General features: G+C 47.5%; 1 protein-coding gene across 2 annotated transcripts; it reads right to left on the bottom strand.

The window, feature by feature from the left end:
* Positions 1-385: 385 nt before the first annotated feature.
* Positions 386-17,945, bottom strand: pan2 (poly(A) specific ribonuclease subunit PAN2). Of its 2 annotated transcripts, none has more exons than XM_064299160.1 (24): positions 17,658-17,945; positions 17,288-17,457; positions 16,567-16,687; positions 15,536-15,613; positions 14,340-14,610; positions 13,382-13,727; positions 12,550-12,646; positions 12,126-12,245; positions 10,577-10,696; positions 9,620-9,748; positions 9,122-9,321; positions 8,642-8,835; positions 8,137-8,243; positions 7,301-7,399; positions 6,627-6,709; positions 5,565-5,706; positions 5,149-5,286; positions 4,323-4,382; positions 3,554-3,644; positions 3,197-3,354; positions 2,526-2,849; positions 2,194-2,287; positions 1,782-1,985; positions 386-1,162 (listed from the first exon to the last, which is right to left on the bottom strand). In XM_064299160.1, exons 1-24 carry the CDS (start codon positions 17,943-17,945, stop codon positions 1,128-1,130), a joined length of 3,669 nt encoding a protein of 1,222 aa, XP_064155230.1. In that variant the 3' UTR covers positions 386-1,127. The 2 variants fall into 2 exon arrangements, with proteins under 2 accessions (XP_064155230.1, XP_064155231.1); XM_064299161.1 differs by having other exon boundaries at positions 1,794-1,985.
* Between the last annotated feature and the right edge of the window lie 136 nt (positions 17,946-18,081).

The raw sequence follows: 18,081 nt of genomic DNA, 5'->3' as shown, positions 1-18,081 counted from the left end.
GAGCAGGTTGATCAGCAGTTGCATGATTCTGACTAGTACTTGAGCAGGGAGGTATGGCTTTTGTAAATGTGTGCCAGTTCAGTGCATTTTCAACGCAAGCAAAAGTAACCCTTTATTTTCAACAGGAAAAGAACACCATAGCTCTTCTGTAATTAAATACAATGACCCTAAGTTCCTAACATTAGCAAGGACATATAGATCAGACAAGGTCTATAGCATCAGTCTAATATTTGTAATAATGAAATATGACACTACACAAACTATTCTGAAAAAGAAAAATCTTATGCATTTAGCATTTTCCATTCCAAAAAAAAAACTCACTCAGCTCCTTAATCAAACCTGGCAGCAAACACTACCACCCCTCCTGATCATTAAAAACCAAAGCTTGACTTCAACAGTTTTATTATTTTAATCCTTTTATTATACAATGTGTTTTTACCTTATCCAATCAATAACATTCTCAACACACATGCGGCAGACACTTCAAATACAATTGACACTTTAATTTTTCTTTTCGAAAGCTAAATTCATACTGTACAAATCCAGTCAGACAATGTACACATTTCTCATTTAAAAACACTTTTAAGTGCATCACAAATCATGGGGAAAACTATGTCAGTCAATACTGGTCTGGGACATGCCCAGTGGGTACCGCCCTCTGTGCAGAGGGTGAACAATTCATTCAGTAACATCCAACATATAAACCCCTGCGAAAGCAAACTCCGGAACAAGGCTGTGTCCATTTCATGAGATCATAAGGATCCAGTCAGGATCAATTTCATTTCAGCTCAGTTTAGAAAATGTATGAAAATTCATTCAATTAACAGAAAAGTCCTCACAGAATTAAATGGGCATTTTCAATTCATTCACTGGATTTCAGTTCTCTCAATCTCCAAAATAATGTGAAATTCAGTGAATGAATTGAAAATGGCCATAATATTCTGACCACATTTCAGTGGATGTAATCAGGAATTGACCATGTTCCTGGTTAGATCTGAACCTTACTGCATGTACATCATCCATTGGCTATAACGCTGAGCAAAAATAAAAGGGGTGGAGTTGGAGATTATGGTTGAACCTAAATCAGCTGCCAGGAATGTCTTCTTCAGTGTCTCCCCTCGCCCTGTTCACAGACCCATGACAGAAGGAAACACAGCAGCACCTGTGGGGAAAAAACAGCAGTTAGCTTTCACGGACCAGTACTTGTGTCAAGATCAATTAGCAAAGGCCTTGCACCTTTGTGACTACCAGGGCTGGCTAGGCAATGAATATAAATTAAAATTTCCAGAATGTTCTATGATGAATTCGATTTCGCCGGCCAGGAAATCGCCTTGGGGTGATGGGTTATACCCTCCCAGTGTGGAATGAACTTCCCGCTGTGGCCAGTGCAGCACAATCATTGGCCACTATAGAGCTGGCCAGCAGAACTGTCAATTCATACTCCATCTTGGCTCATTTTTCAGCCCCAGCCCCTCCACTACAATCCTCTGTATTAATTCTGATTATGTTATCTTGTTTAGTTTTACGTTTTTCTTTTTAGGGATTGTTATGGATGTAATCTGTATGTATTCATAATTTGTGCTTCCTAACCTCGGTCCTGGGGACTCCCTGTGTATGCTGGTTTTTGCTCCACCCACAGTTGCAGTCCCCAGGACTGAGGTTGGAAACCAATGTTCTAAATTAATGTTATAAATTAATTTATTTCATGTAATGGAACTGACCTAGTCTGGGGACTTTCCTCAGCTTCTGTCAGACACAAGGCCGTTTTAAAAATGTCGTACTTTTGGGGCTACCTTGACCCTCTCCGCCATCGCAGTCCGGAACCTTCCAGTCGAGCTTGCGGCCCTTCTCGTACAGCACCTTCAGGGCCTTGCGCACCTCGTCGGTCCCGCCCCCTCGGCTCAGCTCCAGGTACTTCCTGTAGAGCTGAAGGGCCGTGCGCGCGTCCTCAATGCTGTCGTGGGTCTCGCTCTGGATCTTCAGGTCTAGGAAAAGGGGCGATTATATAAGCACCGTAAGTGCGAGAGAAGAAGTCCTGTTTAAATGTGAAAAAAGGGGAATGCTGGCCTCACAAGTCAAGACCTGTGTCAAATTAACACTAGGAGCAGGTTCACAGAATCTCATAACATAAAGGGTGGATATGTAGTATTTAGCTGGTTAACTTCCTGACATTTTGAGCAGGAAATTACTGACCAAGAAAGTACCAGGCCAGGAAACGCAATGAGATCATCCTCTTCCGGGGCATGTGGAACAGGTACACAGTGTCAATCACCTGGTCCTTCAGTACCTAAGCCAATCAGACAGAACACTGACCCTGGTTAGGCCCACCCACTCTAATTAAAGTACGAGTGGGGTCAGAGATTCACAAAATGACATTACATCCAATATGTACACATCAATATGTGTAAGAGTGACTCATAAAGTGGAGAACATTTGTGTAATACAAATCAAAAATACAAATGCTCAGAAGGTGCCATTGCGACCTTACTGTGCTTTTAACTGTCGGGAGCTGCCTCCCCGCTCACCAGCAGGTTGATGACCCGGAAGTCCTTCTGCAGCCCATGGCCCACGAAGCGCACGCCAGTGTCGATGAGGAAACGCAGCTTCAGGTAGGTGGACTTGAGCGTGGTCAGGTGCTTGGAGGAGATCTTGGCGTCCAGGTCCCCGGGCTTGATGCCCGAGTACTGGGTCAGGTAGTCCACCACCTGCTCCTGGGTGGAGATGTAGTCGTCGATGAAGGGCACGCCCTCGTTGGGGCCCTGGCCGCGCACGCACGTGATCCGCGCCACCGACATCTGGCTGGGCTTGATGGTGGACTTGGTGCCGTCGCTCCGGAGCTCCGCCTCTTCCTGTCCACGCGCGCAGGGGCGAGAGACCGAGGAAATGGGGTCACATGGGCAAATTTGGTAACGGCATGTGCTCACACACTTTTATACACAACAGGCACGTTAAGAAAGACACGCGTGTGCAAATATGCGCACACGCTCACTGACGCACACTCATGTGTGCACACAGGCTTATGACCATGCGTACACATGCCCACTCTCAGACACATGTGCATACACGCACGCACACACACACAAACACACACACACACACACACACACACACACACACACACACACACACACACACACACACACACACACACACACAGGGCAGTAAACAGACACGCACACATGCTGCTCCCACAGACCTGGTTAAGCGTGACAAACTCCGCATCCAGGCCCACCAGTTCCCCCGCCTGAGGCATCTCGCTGACCATGAGGGGGATGAAGGTGGCGTGAGTCTTCCTCTGTTTCCGGGCCAGTGAAGCCTCCGCCAGCAGCACACTAGCCTCGATCGGATTCTTAACTGCGAGGGGAAACAGGCACGTGGATGAGGGCCTCACAAAGCAGCTGGAGTCAGTAGGTCCTCTTCAATAACATTTAATTGACACGCACACACGCTCTACACTAAAGCCATAAATTATCTGGAACTCCTTACACAACAGACACAAATTTTCACATTTTCCTAGTGCATTCCACAGTGATGTAAGAGCGGTGTGCCTTACTGCGCAGGTCATATTTGGAGTGGTAGTTCCTCTTGGCATAATACAGGATGGCTGGAACCTTCCAGCTCACATCAAACTGAGCCGACTCAGCCTGAGAGACGAGACACAAGAGAGCAGTCACCAGGGCTCAGCGCTCACAGCACACTTTCACCCTGAACACAGTTCTACCAGCGCTCACAGCACACTCCCTAACACAGTTCTACCAGCGCTCACAGCACACTTTCACCCTGAACACAGTTCCACCAGTGCTCACAGCACACTTTCACCCTGAACACAGTTCCACCAGCGCTCACAGCACACTTTCACCCTGAACAGTTCTACCAGCGCTCACAGCACACTTTCACCCTGAACACAGTTCCACCAGTGCTCACAGCACACTTTCACCCTGAACACAGTTCCACCAGCGCTCACAGCACACTTTCACCCTGAACACAGTTCTACCAGCGCTCACAGCACACTTTCACCCTGAACACAGTTCTACCAGCGCTCACAGCACACTTTCACCCTGAACACAGTTCTACCAGCGCTCACAGCACACTTTCACCCTGAACACAGTTCTACCAGCGCTCACAGCACACTTTAAAATGTGTATGTTTCTATAACAAACACATTTTTGGTAGAAAATACGGAACTAAGGGGAAAAAAAGCTAATCAATACAAATATAATTGTGTTATGTATGAGCTAGTATGTAGCTGTCAACACACGTCACCACACATTTTTAAATTCATGTTTTCTCCTTTTTCAGGCGGTGCAGTGAATCAACATTACCTTATCAATAGGTTCAATCAGGAAGTCGTTGAACAGATACCACTGCTGATGCGTCACACCCTGAAGAAGAAAGACTCCGTTGAATGGACGAGGTACAGATTTTATTATAGCTAGTTGCAATTATACTGTATTACTATACACTATAATCATATAAAATATATATACAGTGAGCTACATAATGTTTGGGACAAAGTTTTTTTTTTTTTGGCTCTGTACTCCATAATTCTAGATTTGTAATCAAACAATTCACATGTGGTTAAAGTTCTCATTCTCAACTTTTGTGCAAGGGTATTTATATACACTGGTCTCACCATGTTGCAATTACAGCACTGTTTGTACATTGTGCTGTGATTATTCAAGTGTGTTCAATTGCTTCCTTAGTGCAGGTATAAGAGAGCTTTCAGTATCTAGTATGCCACCGAAGCAATGGCCATTAGTCAAGCATGGTGGATGATCCGAGCAAGTTTGAGGTTGTGTAACAAAACCTGAAGTATGTGATTTGGTTTTGATCACAATCAACATATCATGCAATACCCACTGAACGTTTGATTGGAAAAAATTCATTCTACAGCAAGACAATGAACGGTGCCTGCCCGCGGCAGATTGGTTCCCCCTCTGAGTCCGGTTCTGCTCAAGATTTCTTCCTGTTATCAGTCAGGGAGTTTTTCCTTGCCACTGTTGCCCTAGGCTTACTCTTTGGGGGCCGGTTCTCTGTAAAGCTGCTTTGTGACGTAGCTCCTTTGTTAAAAGAGCCATACAAATAAAATTGATTGATTGACCCCAAGCGCACTGCTAAGGAGATCAAGTTGGCTCCATTCTGGCTCACCTCTTTCCTTTGGTGGTAGGTCTCTCCCACTTTGATGTGTGCCACCAGGCTGCCCCCAGTGCGAGCATCCAGCACGTGGGACACGGTCACCACCAGGTCATAGATCGCAGTCCCCTCCGCTTCCTCCGCAGCGCTCAGCTGCAAGGCATCACAGAGAAGGAGGATCGGTTAGCCCCCAAATGCACCCCTTCCCCAGTCACACCCACAGTCCTCTACACAAAATAGAGATCTCAGAGGATCCATATTTGGCCAGTTGCTGTGATATTCATAATTGATCCATTTGCTTCCTGAATAAACAGGAAAAAATTTCACTCTCTGCCCCGTCCACAACCTTCTCAGCCGCCCCCCCCCTACATTCTCAGGCCTGCTTCCCACCTCCTCCACACCACCCCCCACCTCCTCAGCCCCGCCCCCACCTCTTCGGTCTGGCCCCAGCAGCTGATCTCCAGGCCCTGGCTCTTGCTGATTGACATTTTCAGGCTAAGCGGGATCCACACGTGCCGCAGGTCCTCCGCCCGCGTGTCGAAGGTCAGGCCCTCTGCGCTGCCCAGGTCCTCCCTGCAGAGGGCGCCGTTAATGCCACAGGGTAAACACACAAACACCTACATCCAGACCAACACCCACAACCAGACAGCAACACTCCCACCATTACATTCATTGAGCAGATGCTCTTATCCAAAGCGACATACCCTGAAGGAGAAACTTAAGTGCATTCACCTGGTCAATACGAGTAACAGGTACAACTTTGGCTAACAACATTCCCAGACCAGCGAGTACAGATACTCCATAACTAATGTACTACTGCAAGTTAACTATGCTAACTAAGGATCAAAATACAAATTCTGTACATTCCTCCAAAACAAGCCCTAAAAAGAAAAAAATTAAACTGTAAAAATATAACCTAAAATCATAAATACACAATAACTTGCATTAGTACAAAAGGCAGGGGTGCTAAGGGTGTGGATTTCAGGGGAACCAAGATGCAGCCTGGGCCTTCAGTCTGCGTCAGAAGATGGCCGATAATTCTGGAAAGTTCCTTCCACCACTGGGAGGCCAGGACAGGCAGGTATTGTGACATTGTGACTGGGATACCAACACCAACAGGCACACTAATGACACACACAGAGCTGCTAATACATATATACACTCCACACACACACACACACTCACACACACATACATTTCACATACACACACACACATACATTTTTTACAGGAACACATACATATACATTTCACACACACACACACACACATATATATACATTTCACATACACACACACATACATTTTTTACAGGAACACATACATATACATTTCACACACACACACACACATATACATTTAACATACACACACACATACATTTTTTACAGGAACACATACGTATACATTTCACACACACACACATATATTTCTCTCACACACGGACACACAGACACATACAGACACACGTATATATGTTTAAAGGTCCTTACTCCACACACCACTCGGTGGGAATGGGCTCCCTGGGTTTCGGGGGCTCCATCTCCTCCTTTTTGACGGCCTTGCTGAAAGCGTACTGCAGAGACGGCACAGAGGACCGGGATCACGCTCGCACGACGCCACACCACCACACACTTCAACTATTTAATGCTTCACACAAACAAACGCTATGAATCACAAGCAGTGCTAGGGAGGAAGTTCTGTTGGACCTACAGGATGTGCGCCACTTACACAGCCTTCACAAGGCAGATTCACTCATTCTTGGCATGTCCAATCAAATGCTTTCCCTGGGTTTTTTCAGAATAGGGAAAACATTCAAACATAAGGCTCTGACCTTTACATATCTCCTCCCTGGCCAGCAACAGTCACTAATCTTAGTTGAGACTGTCATATGTGCTTCGCTTGCCATTAGCCTTAGCCTTAGCACCAGACCTTTCATAACACAATATCGGCATACATCTACTTTTCAGTCAGGGCAGGGGATTGGATGATCTGCCTCTTCGGTTACGGCAGGGGACTGGCTGTTCTGTCTTTTAGTTACAGCAGGGGATTGGCTGATCTGCCCTTTTGGTCAGGGCAGGGGATTGGATGCTCTGCCTCTTGGTCAGGGCAGGGGATTGGATGCTCTGCCTCTTGGTCAGGACAGGCGATTGGCTGAGGAGCTCACCTCAGCCTGGGCCTTCCAGAACTCCACCTCTTTAACACTGTTCACCTCGCAGTTTATCACGAACACATCCGGCAGGCAACGGATATTACGGGTCTGCACCTGAAAAACAACCACACAACGGGCTTAATCCCCCCTCCCCACAGAGAGCAGAATCAACAAAGGTACGGCTATTCATGGGCCATAATGAGGTAAACAGGCCCTGAAAAACAATACCGCCTATTTCTACTGATCAAAGTCTTAGCTCTGTATGCTGGTAAGACCTTTAAAGAATATCAGACTGTATTTTTTTACAGGGCTCAAAGGATAACAGTGGTATTTGGTCATTAAAACGGGATGGTGACATGCAGCTGCATAACCAAACAACCAGGCGGAAAAGGATATTTTTCTTCACATTTTCACATTCTGTAAGCAGTAGGTATAGTTCCTACAGCAGCGTCTTCCATAGCTTCAGCAGTGTGCTGCTAGCTCTCGTCAGATTTTAATTTTATATTAATTTAAAGGAAATTAACGTTCGGATAAGCCTTTGAGTGAAGTACTCTAAATTTGGCATGAAGTGCCACACAGGTGTTTGCTGGCACAGTGCATGAGTTCGCCACAAGTTATCAATGAGTTGTCTAGAGTTAGCCAGGGTTGCCACAAGTTAGCGACAAGCTAGCCCGAGTTAGCCACAAGTTAGCGATGAGTTGACTTGAGTTTGCGAGGATTAGCCATAAGTTAGCAACAAGCTAGCCCGAGTTAGCCACAAGTTAGCGATGAGTTGACTTGAGTTTGCCAGGGTTAGCCACAAGTTAGCAACAAGCTAGCCAAAGTTAGCCACGCGCGGCCAGGGGACTCACTGTGGGCTGGTACTTCTCGCAGTTGTCACACCAGGCCTGAGTGCTCTGCTCCAGACAGATGCTCCTCTTCAGGATCTCCACAAAGTCATACTCCTTTATGGACTTGTCTGCGGGGTGAGAACAGCAGACGCTGGTTCCGTTCACCAATGGAGAGTTGAAACACACCAGGGTTATGCGTTCCCCATCATGTGATACTGGAATATTCTATGGACAATACGATTTAACATTTGAATCAGGGTTTGTTTTTTTGTTTTTGTTTTTACCCACAAGCACTAAATGTTGCATCCACAAAAAGATCTGTATTAACTGAGACAGGAAAACGATCACAACTGATCATTTTTGTCATAATTATATGTATATTATTACTGAGTTTTCTTCATTTTTCTGTTAGTTAAGAGTACCCAGTGAGCTCTGCTCAGGGTAGTGCATGGTGAAGAGCAGGCTGTGACTCACCCAGTGAGCTCTGCTCAGGGTAGTGCATGGTGAAGAGCAGGCTGTGACTCACCCAGTGAGCTCTGCTCAGGGTAGTGCATGGTGAAGAGCAGGCTGGAACACCCAGAGCTCTGCTCAGTTCCGCATGGTGAGAGCAGGCTGAGAGACGACCGCACCGTCTCCTTCCCGCAGCGGCACAGGCTGCTGTTCTCCACCTCGCACCCGAACAGCCGGCCAATCACAGACTCCCCCGACGAGCCCAGCCCACTGAGGATGACAGCAGAACACAGCGAGCTTTCAGACTCAGCCAGAACAGCAAAGCATGGCAGAGAAGGTTGAAAAGGTTTGTGATCTTGGCGGGGTTGTGTGTGGAGGGGCAGTGGGGAGGGGCCAAGTTGTTTGGGGTGGGGCACTGGAGAGGGGCAGTGTACAGACAAGCAGGGGTGAGGGGCAGGTGTGTGGGGGAGGGCCTGAGGTGCGTGGGGAGGGGCAGTAGTGGGAGGGGCAGTAAGGGGAGGATTTGCGGTGTGTGGGGAGGGGCAGCGGCCCTCACCTGTTGCTGACCCCTCTGTAGGCCTGGGGCCCCTCCTGCTCCTGGGTCTCCTGATGCAGCTGGGTCAGGATGAAGCGGTTCCAGCTCTGTATCAGCCGGCCTAGCCTGGCCTTCCCCGTCTGCTCGTCCGAGTCCGCCAGGATCAGCCCCAGCGCCGACGCCTCCGGGATCGTCCGGAACGCTCGGAGGAAGTTGCTGGCCTTGAGAAAGGGAAGTAAGAAAGAAAACATCACTGGCCGAGTAGTGACATCAGATTAGTCAGGCTCAGACATGCTTACAGAAAGAGAAGTAAAGAGGAGGAGAGGTAGGGGTGAGCAAATGGTGAACTAACAGAACGCTGAAAACTGAAGAAAAAACAAACAGGAATCGAGACAGAAAATTGGAAAGCAGAACTAGGAGATGGGAAATTTGAAACCCAAACAGGAATTGAGACAGGAAACAGAAAACGAAACGGAAGCGAGACAGGAAGTTGAAGAGCCGAAACCGGGCGCAGCTCACCTGGCAGGGGTCCCCTCGGGACAGGTCCAGCATGTGGAAGAGGAAGCCCAGCTCGCAGGCCAGGCAGAACTCTTTTTGGCACAGGTGATTCTGCACCAGGCAGCGAATGGGCTCCAGGAAATACAGCACCTGGCATAGGGGCACGTCCACATTCAACAGTCAAAAAAGCTCCTGCGCTACCGCTCCAAATACCTGCCATCACTGCCTTCAAAGGATAACCATTCAGAATGCAGGTATTCTGGGTAATAAAGCGGGCTTGTAAGGCTGCAATTTCAATTCCCTGCTGGAGCACTACTGTTGTACTTTTGGTATTACCATCTTCAGCAAAACATCCAGCTGTAGAAATTGAATGTTATAAACCATGTAAACCTGTGCAAGTCCCCCTGGGTAAGACTGTCTGCGAAAAGATATGAGACAACGCAAGCCCCCCAAAAAAATACCTCAACTGACTATGAATTTTCTAAGGCCCAATCCTTTTCCTGGAGATCTACCAACCTGTAGGTATTCATTTCAACCCTAATTTTGCACGCCTGATTCTACTAATTAGCAGCTCAATAAGATCTCTGGCTGTTGAATGAGGTGTGCTTTGTTTGGGTTGAGGTGAAAACCTACAGGACGGTAGATCTCTAGGAACAGGACTGGGCACCCCTGGTCTAAGGGATATTTCATATTGTCAATGTACAGTAATGTACAAACAAAATGACCCATTAGGCCCAGTCTAAGGGCTGTATTGTAGTGAACTAATCAGCTTTGCCAGTACAATGGAAACATGTCCTCCACTTTGTCATTTCAGCAGTAAAACATAACCGATGAGTCAAAACACACAAAAAGCACAATGCCTTGATAAGGGGTGACAGAACTTCCTTTTGTGGATTGCTAAAATCAACAGTGAATTCAGCCAAATGACGGACACATTTGGCCTTTACGGTCAGGCACGTTTGTGGCCTAACGCATCACCTGGATCATGCAGTTGCAGTAGGCATTGGGGATGTGCGGCTCCAGGCCAGCGAACAGGGTCCTGTTGTAATGCTTGAAGTCAAAGTCTTCCAAGCCCAGTTTTGAGTACTTGATGGTGACCTGGCGGGACAGTGAGTCAGCAGTGAGGCAAGACCATTTCCTGAATGTTGCAACACGGAAATATGATTGGTATTTCTATGTTTCTATGGTGGTTTATATTTTTCATTGTAGCACGTGAGATCTATTCTGGCCGATTTCCACACACACACACACACACACACACACACCACACGCACAGGGAGAGCTGAAAGACACAAACTTTGGGTGGAGGCTGATCTTCATGACAGTTCATGACATGCTTTGTACAGGTGTGTAGGTTTAACCGTACCGCACCCACAAGGTGCACGTGCATGGAAATTACCACATAGTTACTGCCCAAGCTGTGAGCCAACTGGCAGATGGCTTAAGTATGGAGATGGAGATCATATCAGAAAACCACACAGCTCTGTACTGTTTATACTCAGAGGCCAATCATGAACAATGCAAATGCATAATATTAACCACAAATGAATCAGGCTCCTTGTATACGTAAGTATTCCTTCAGTAAGTAAATGTTCCTTCCATTACGATGTGGCAATGCATCTGTTTATAATGCTTAAGCAGCTTTAAACCAGAAGAGGTGCCTGAAACAAACAAAAAAAAACGGGTGCTATGAGGACGCTGCAGTCCGTGGGGCTGTTGACCCGTTGCCATGGCGTTTTCTCAGCCGTGATCCCTTTCTCTCATGCTACCCTCTGTGCTTTCTACACTCCTCAATAGAGGAGAGGAGGGAGGGCTCCTGGCTCTCCTGTTCGCCTTTTTAAAAAAAAGCCCTTCGTTTGATCTCTGCAGTGATGTCATTTGTATGAACAGATCAAAGCCATGCAAAGCCATTTGTATAAACAGATCCCTCACTCGTTTCAAATGCGACCGACAGCGACGCATGTAAAAAACGTTGCTTTACAGACATTTTTGAACACTCAGATGAGTCCGTATCTTCCGTAGTTTTGTATAGGGAAAAAGGTAGCAAGAAAAAAACTTGCTAGGTTAGAATTAAAACTGCTATAGGCCTGAATTCATTTCGCGCAACACATTTGAGATTTCAGAATAAAATTGAGAGTATATCAGAATACTCTGATCTTCCGTAGTTTTGTATAGGGAAAAAGGTAGCAATAAAAAACTTGCTAGGTAAGTGTGAAAACTGCTATAGGCCTGAATTCACATCACTCAGCACATTTGATTTCAGAACAAGGACTAAATAACAAAAGATGAAAACACGCACTGCGCTACTCACACGCGTGAATGCTGTTTACACAGTGCTATTAACCCTTTGAAGAGTAGGGGGTTTTTTCCTCCAAAATTTTTAGGCAGTGTTCTACAACCCCATTCCTTTCAGTTACCTGTAGTGATTATTACATCAGCATTACAATGGTCAGTTAAGCACATACAGTACTTGTGGTCTTACACTTCATAGGGTTAAACAGTCAGGCCACTGGGCCCTGTACTCTACCTTCCTGTACTTCTTGGGCACCATATAGAGATGTGGCTCCTCGTCTCGGCCAATGGGAGACTCCGGAACCTGGTTGTAACTGTCGTACTCCAGCTCCACCTCTTTGGTCTTGTAAGGGACCTGGAACACATATGAGGAAGAGCAATGAGCAGAGAAGAACATGAACTTGAGTTAAACCTGCAGACACTGCAACCCTCCAGCACTGGAGTTAAACCTGCAGACACTGTGGCCCTCCAGCACTGGAGTTAAACCTGCAGACACTGCAGTCCTCCAGCACTGGAGTTAAACCTGCAGACACTGTGGCCCTCCAGCACTGGAGTTAAACCTGCAGACACTGTGGCCCTCCAGCACTGGAATTAAACCTGCAAACCTGTAACCGACGGATGTGCGCGACCCGGTTTTGGGGCGAAGGCGACGAGCTTGCCTGGTTTCGGGGCCGGGTACGGGGGTTGGGGGCGTACCCAATGAACCCCACTGTCTTCATGGTGCGCAGGATCTCCGGGTCCACAGGGGGCGCTCTCCTGGCAAAAGCGGAGAGAGAGACAGAGACAAATTCACCCTGTGATTCCCCGGCCAGGACAAAGTGCCAGAGGAAGCAGAGGACAGTAACGGATGACTGTGAGCGTGCGACTAACCACTCCTGCACGGGTTAGAGCGGGGCGGGGTGCAGCGCGGAACACCAAGACCCAGAGCTGGGCCTTGAGAGAGGGACTGAGGTGGGTCCAAATTAAACACAAACACTCGTATGTGATAGACATTTCACTGCCACCCACACCAGTCAAATTAAACTCTAATTAAACACTGCACTATAGTTGCATGCAAAGCAGTTGTTTTGAGGTTCGGGGTCCCCTAGTCTACGATGTCGATGACCTGTTGGAGAAACTCTTAACCTGAATTGCATTACACGAGCAAATCCGAAGACTAGTTTTTCAGAGCATACCTGAAATGTAAAACTTTTGGAATCAAAGCCAAAAACAAATCTATATTTTGCAATTATATTGCTACCGCAACAGCATGTGCATTTAACAAAATTGAACCAAATCCCCCTTTAACCCCCTAACCGTGTGATTAGTATTTTATTAACTGAACATTATAATGCTGATGTAAAAAAACACTATGAGTAAGTGAAAACATCACTGTACTAGAACACTGACCTTGGAAAACATTCCAAAAACCTACTCTTCAAAGGGCTAAGTGGGTTCTGGAGCTCGGGAACCTTAGCCAGCGGTGTGGCGGCGGTGTGTGCAGCGGGCTACCTGGGGCTGGGCGTGGCCAGGGCGCTGGCCCAGTCGGACAGCAGGGGCTCGGCGCTGGTCAGGGGCATGGGGATGAGGGAGAGGGGCAGCAGGTCGTGGCTCCAGTCCAGGTGGGGCAGGGAGTCCACCAGGCAGGGCAGGGCAAAGTCCGTCTCGCGCGAGTAGCCGTTGAAGGAGACCTCGGGCGCGTCCGACCACAGGTGCACGCAGCCGCCGGAGTCGCCGAACGCCAGCGCCTGCTTGCTGGACGACACGTCGAAGCTCATCAGCAGCTGGCCCACCGTGTTCACGTGGAAGACGTCGGCCAGGTTGGCCAGGCCCGTGGGCTCACAGAACTGGCACTGCCCTGGGGGGCGAGGAGACGGGCGAGAGGAAGGACCATTACAGCACAGTACATTACACTGTTCAATACATTACCATACAATACATTCCATGCACCTATATGTTATACATTACATTAAAATACACTGTACAATACATTACATACAACACGAGGCTCGTATGCCCATCTCTTAAAGGCGTACACTCCATCACGCACCCTTAGGTCCACTACAAAAAACCTCCTCACTGTCCCTGCTGCAAATTCCAACAGTAGAGGGTACAAAGGCAGAAACACACAGACAAACCTAGAAACAGAAATACACAGCCAGAAACACACACACACAAAAACACACAGACCACACCCACACACAGCAACATGCTGACAAACCCACACACACAGTCAGAAATACACACAGACACATAGAAACACACACACACACACACATAATACACACACACAGCCAGAAACACACACATACACACACACAGACACACATGCACACACACACACACACAGCCAGAAACACATACACACACACACACACACACGCAGTCAGAAACACACACATACACACACACACACACACGCAGTCAGAAACACACACAGACACACAGACACACACAGACACAGCTGTACCTGTCTGCGAGATGATGGCCAGGCGGGACGTGTAGGTGGGGATGAAGCGCAGGAAGAGGGGGTCCACGTGCACCTGCAGCGGGGTGACGGCCCGCATCATGCGCAGGTCGTACACCATGAGGAAGCGGTCGCAGGCCAGCCCGTTCAGCCCGCGGCTGGAGAACCCGCACGCCGCCAGCAGGTTCCCGTGCACGTCGAAGTCCGACAGGCTTCCCGAAAAGGCATCGAACTCCTGCTCCGGCTTGAAGCTCCGCAGGTCACGCAGTGACACCTAGAGGACAGGAGACGCCATGGCATCTGCACTCGCTATTTTGAAAGTATTACAGAGCCTGTTGGTCGTAGTTTTAATTTAAGCCTTATACTCAATACTATATAAAAAACTGAAAAGTAGCTCATGTTCTCCTCATACTGAAGGGAGGGGACACTTCATATTTGGATGATGACTGACCTATTTAGAACTTCCAATCCTTGCCAAGGTCCTACAGCCCCAAGTTAAATGTCACCTGAAGCAATTATTGCTTCAAAATGGCACTTTAATTGAGTCTTGAGCAAGTCATAGCACTGTATCAATGAAAATGGTTGTGATAAATGTGCTTCATTGGCCCGACAAGGTTACACTCACATTGAGAAAGCTTGTGAAAATAAAAGCTAACTCTTGCTCTCTGCCAAATGAAGATGTCAGCATTTTCACATTAGAAGGTTCAGTAACGGAAATAGTCATTATTACTACGTGGGTATATCGTTAAATTACACGCTTCGGTGTCCCTATTGATTATCCTTTGAGGAAGTGAAAATTGAAACCAAGCCTTAAAAACAAATCTTGTTTTTCCTTGAAGGCCAAAAAAACTGATTCAAGAAACTTTTCTGTACATCATTCATTATGGAGAAACGTTTTATTAATGTTGCAAGCTTTCTGACCCACCACTGTGTTCTTTATCAACTGGTGGACTGGACCTCAATGATCATTCTTAAGGTACAAGTGTACCCTCTCACAGCTCAATTTAAAATATAATCATTTTGTAGGAGTACAGGTCATTTTGGAAAACATTGAACAGCATCACACACGCATACGCGCACACACACACACACACACACAGATGAGGTTACAATACTGGGGCACAGTTAATCTGCTCTGGTCTGTGAACCAAAGGCCTAACACATTTAAGCCAGCAAGCCGAGATCTCTCTCTCACTCACCTTCCCAGACGTGTGACCACAGAAGAAGAAACGGTTGGACTGGCGCATGATTGCCACTCCAGGGACCTCCACTGTGAACTGGAGAAGCACAGGTACTGGTAAGCAGGTTGGGCAGGTGTGTCAGGTGTACAAGCCACAGGGACACACCCGAAAAAGACCACCGGTAGTGCCAGGGTGCGTAAATGTGGCCCACTTCCAGTCAGAAACACTGGGGGGGGGGCTATTGCATGGCATTCCCACCTAAAACACTGGTCCGTATAAAAGGTTGTGACAAATGATCACACAAACACAGGTATGTGAAAGTTATGATAAAAGTTATCATATATGTTTGTGCATGGGAAACAGTGCCAGATATGAGAACACAGAGGTATTGCACTCTTGTGTATACACAGCACACTGTGATGTTCCAGTGTTGTGTCCCCACAAAGCGCTGTGGTGTTGCAGTGTTGTGTCCCCACAAAGCGCTGTGGTGTTGCAGTGTTGTGTCCCCACAAAGTGCTGTGGTGTTGCAGTGTTGTGTCCCCACAAAGCGCTGTGGTGTTGCAGTGTTGTGTCCCCACAAAGCGCTGTGGTGTTGCAGTGTTGTGTCCCCACAAAGCGCTGTGGTGTTGCAGTGTTGTGTCCCCACAAAGCGCTGTGGTGTTGCAGTGTTGTGTCCCCACAAAGCGCTGTGGTGTTGCAGTGTTGTGTCCCCACAAAGCGCTGTGGTGTTGCAGTGTTGTGTCCCCACAAAGCGCTGTGGTGTTACAGTGTTGTGTCCCCATAAAGCATTGTGGTGTTGCAGTGTTGTGTTCCAATAGAGCACTGTGGCATTGCAGTCTTGGGTCCCCATAGAGCACTGTGATGTTGCAGTGTTGTGTTCCAATAGAGCACTGTGATGTTGCAGTATTAAGTCCACAAAGAGCATTGTGGCATTGCAGTCTTGGGTCCCCATAGAGCACTGTGGTGTTACAGTGTTATGTCACCATAGAGCACTGTAGTGTTACAATACAGTGTTTCCAGAGAGCAGTGTGGTGTTTCTCTGTCCCTACCTTCTGTGTCTCCTGCACGGTATTGAGGTCGATCTCAGAGACGTAGTTCTGTAGCCCACCCATTAGCACTGTGTTGTTGTCAGTCAACAGCAGACTGTGCTGGTCTGCTCCCTCCTCCATCCTGGAACACACACAGGTACCTGCTCAATGAACCAATCACAATGCACTGTCAAAAGCACCATTTTGATTGGTTCATAGGACCCATGTTTGACAGAATGGCATAGCTCCTCTCGTTATGTGGTTCATGAAGTGCTAGTCTCATCACTGTACCTCTCCCTAGCCATTCATCTTTTACTAAACCAGGTAGGTCTGTTGAGTTCTTTCAGGGATGGTAAGGCCAAGAAGCTGGCAAAACATCAAATGGCTGCAATACAGAGTAAACACTCAAATGAAATGGCCTACAATAACTTAGCAGCAAATGAAAGAGAACACATCCCTTTAATTGTAGAACACCAAGGGTACACAAGGGGTAGAAACAACAGACTATCTGAAGGAGGCATAAACCAGTGGATAAGGTGTATGGAGAGGAAGGATATTTATATTCATGCGAGAACCTTATTTTAGCATATTTTAATGATTCCAGCAAGGATCTACGACAGGACATTTGATAACTCGGTATGCCTTGTCACTGTGATTTCCACACACAGATTATCAGTATGTTTGCGAGAACAGACTTTTAGCACACTTAAATAAATGTGAGTAACTAGTCCCGGTAACTCACGGGTAGTCGAACATAATTAGGCCGCCACGAGTCAGGCACTTGAGGTTGTTCTTGGACAGGAAGAGGACGCCCGTCTCCAGGCTCTGTATGTTCCGGATGTCATCCGTAGCGTGGACCTGAAAGGAGGAGTAGCGGCCCATAGTGGAGCCGAAGAAGGAGCTCGCGTGGCCCTGTAGAGGGTCACAACAGGAAATTGATCATAAATACGATTGGTCCGTGTAAAAACAACAAATCAGGTGGACTTATGCTGCGTTTCTCGGACACGTGTATCGGTTTCTAATACAGCACTGAAAGGGTAATTGCTTATTATGACTAGGAATAACAGTTGTTGCACACGCTATTGTTTGGAATAGGAAATTAAGTCTCATACCCGGTGGTTCCCCATCCATAGCAGCTCTTCCTGCAGGTCGAAGTGAGCTGCGGTGACTGGTATGCCCACCTCGGCGACAGCGCTGTGCAGCTCGGAGAACATGCCCTCCAACAGGTGCACAGAATCGGGCACGGACACAGCCAACCCCTCGGGGTCGAGCTCGACTCCCTGCAGCAGCGCTGGGTCGAGCCGCGGGTCCAGAGGAGGCTCCAGTCCGGGCTCCATTGTGCCGTGAAGGGAGGGTGAGAAGTCGCCCATCCCTGGGTCCAGCCCCTCATAGTTCATCATGAGGGCAACTCAATGAGACATGCAATTTAATTTCTACAAATTTTAAACGACACATAAAAAGAATTAGCTTGATTGTAGCTAGCGCCCTTACCAACACGTAAGACTAACTAACTATGTTTCCTCATACAAAATAATT

Source organism: Anguilla rostrata, chromosome 11 (genome assembly GCF_018555375.3).
Source record: "Anguilla rostrata isolate EN2019 chromosome 11, ASM1855537v3, whole genome shotgun sequence".
NCBI lineage: Eukaryota > Metazoa > Chordata > Actinopteri > Anguilliformes > Anguillidae > Anguilla > Anguilla rostrata.
This window is presented reverse-complemented; position numbering and strand designations above follow the sequence as displayed.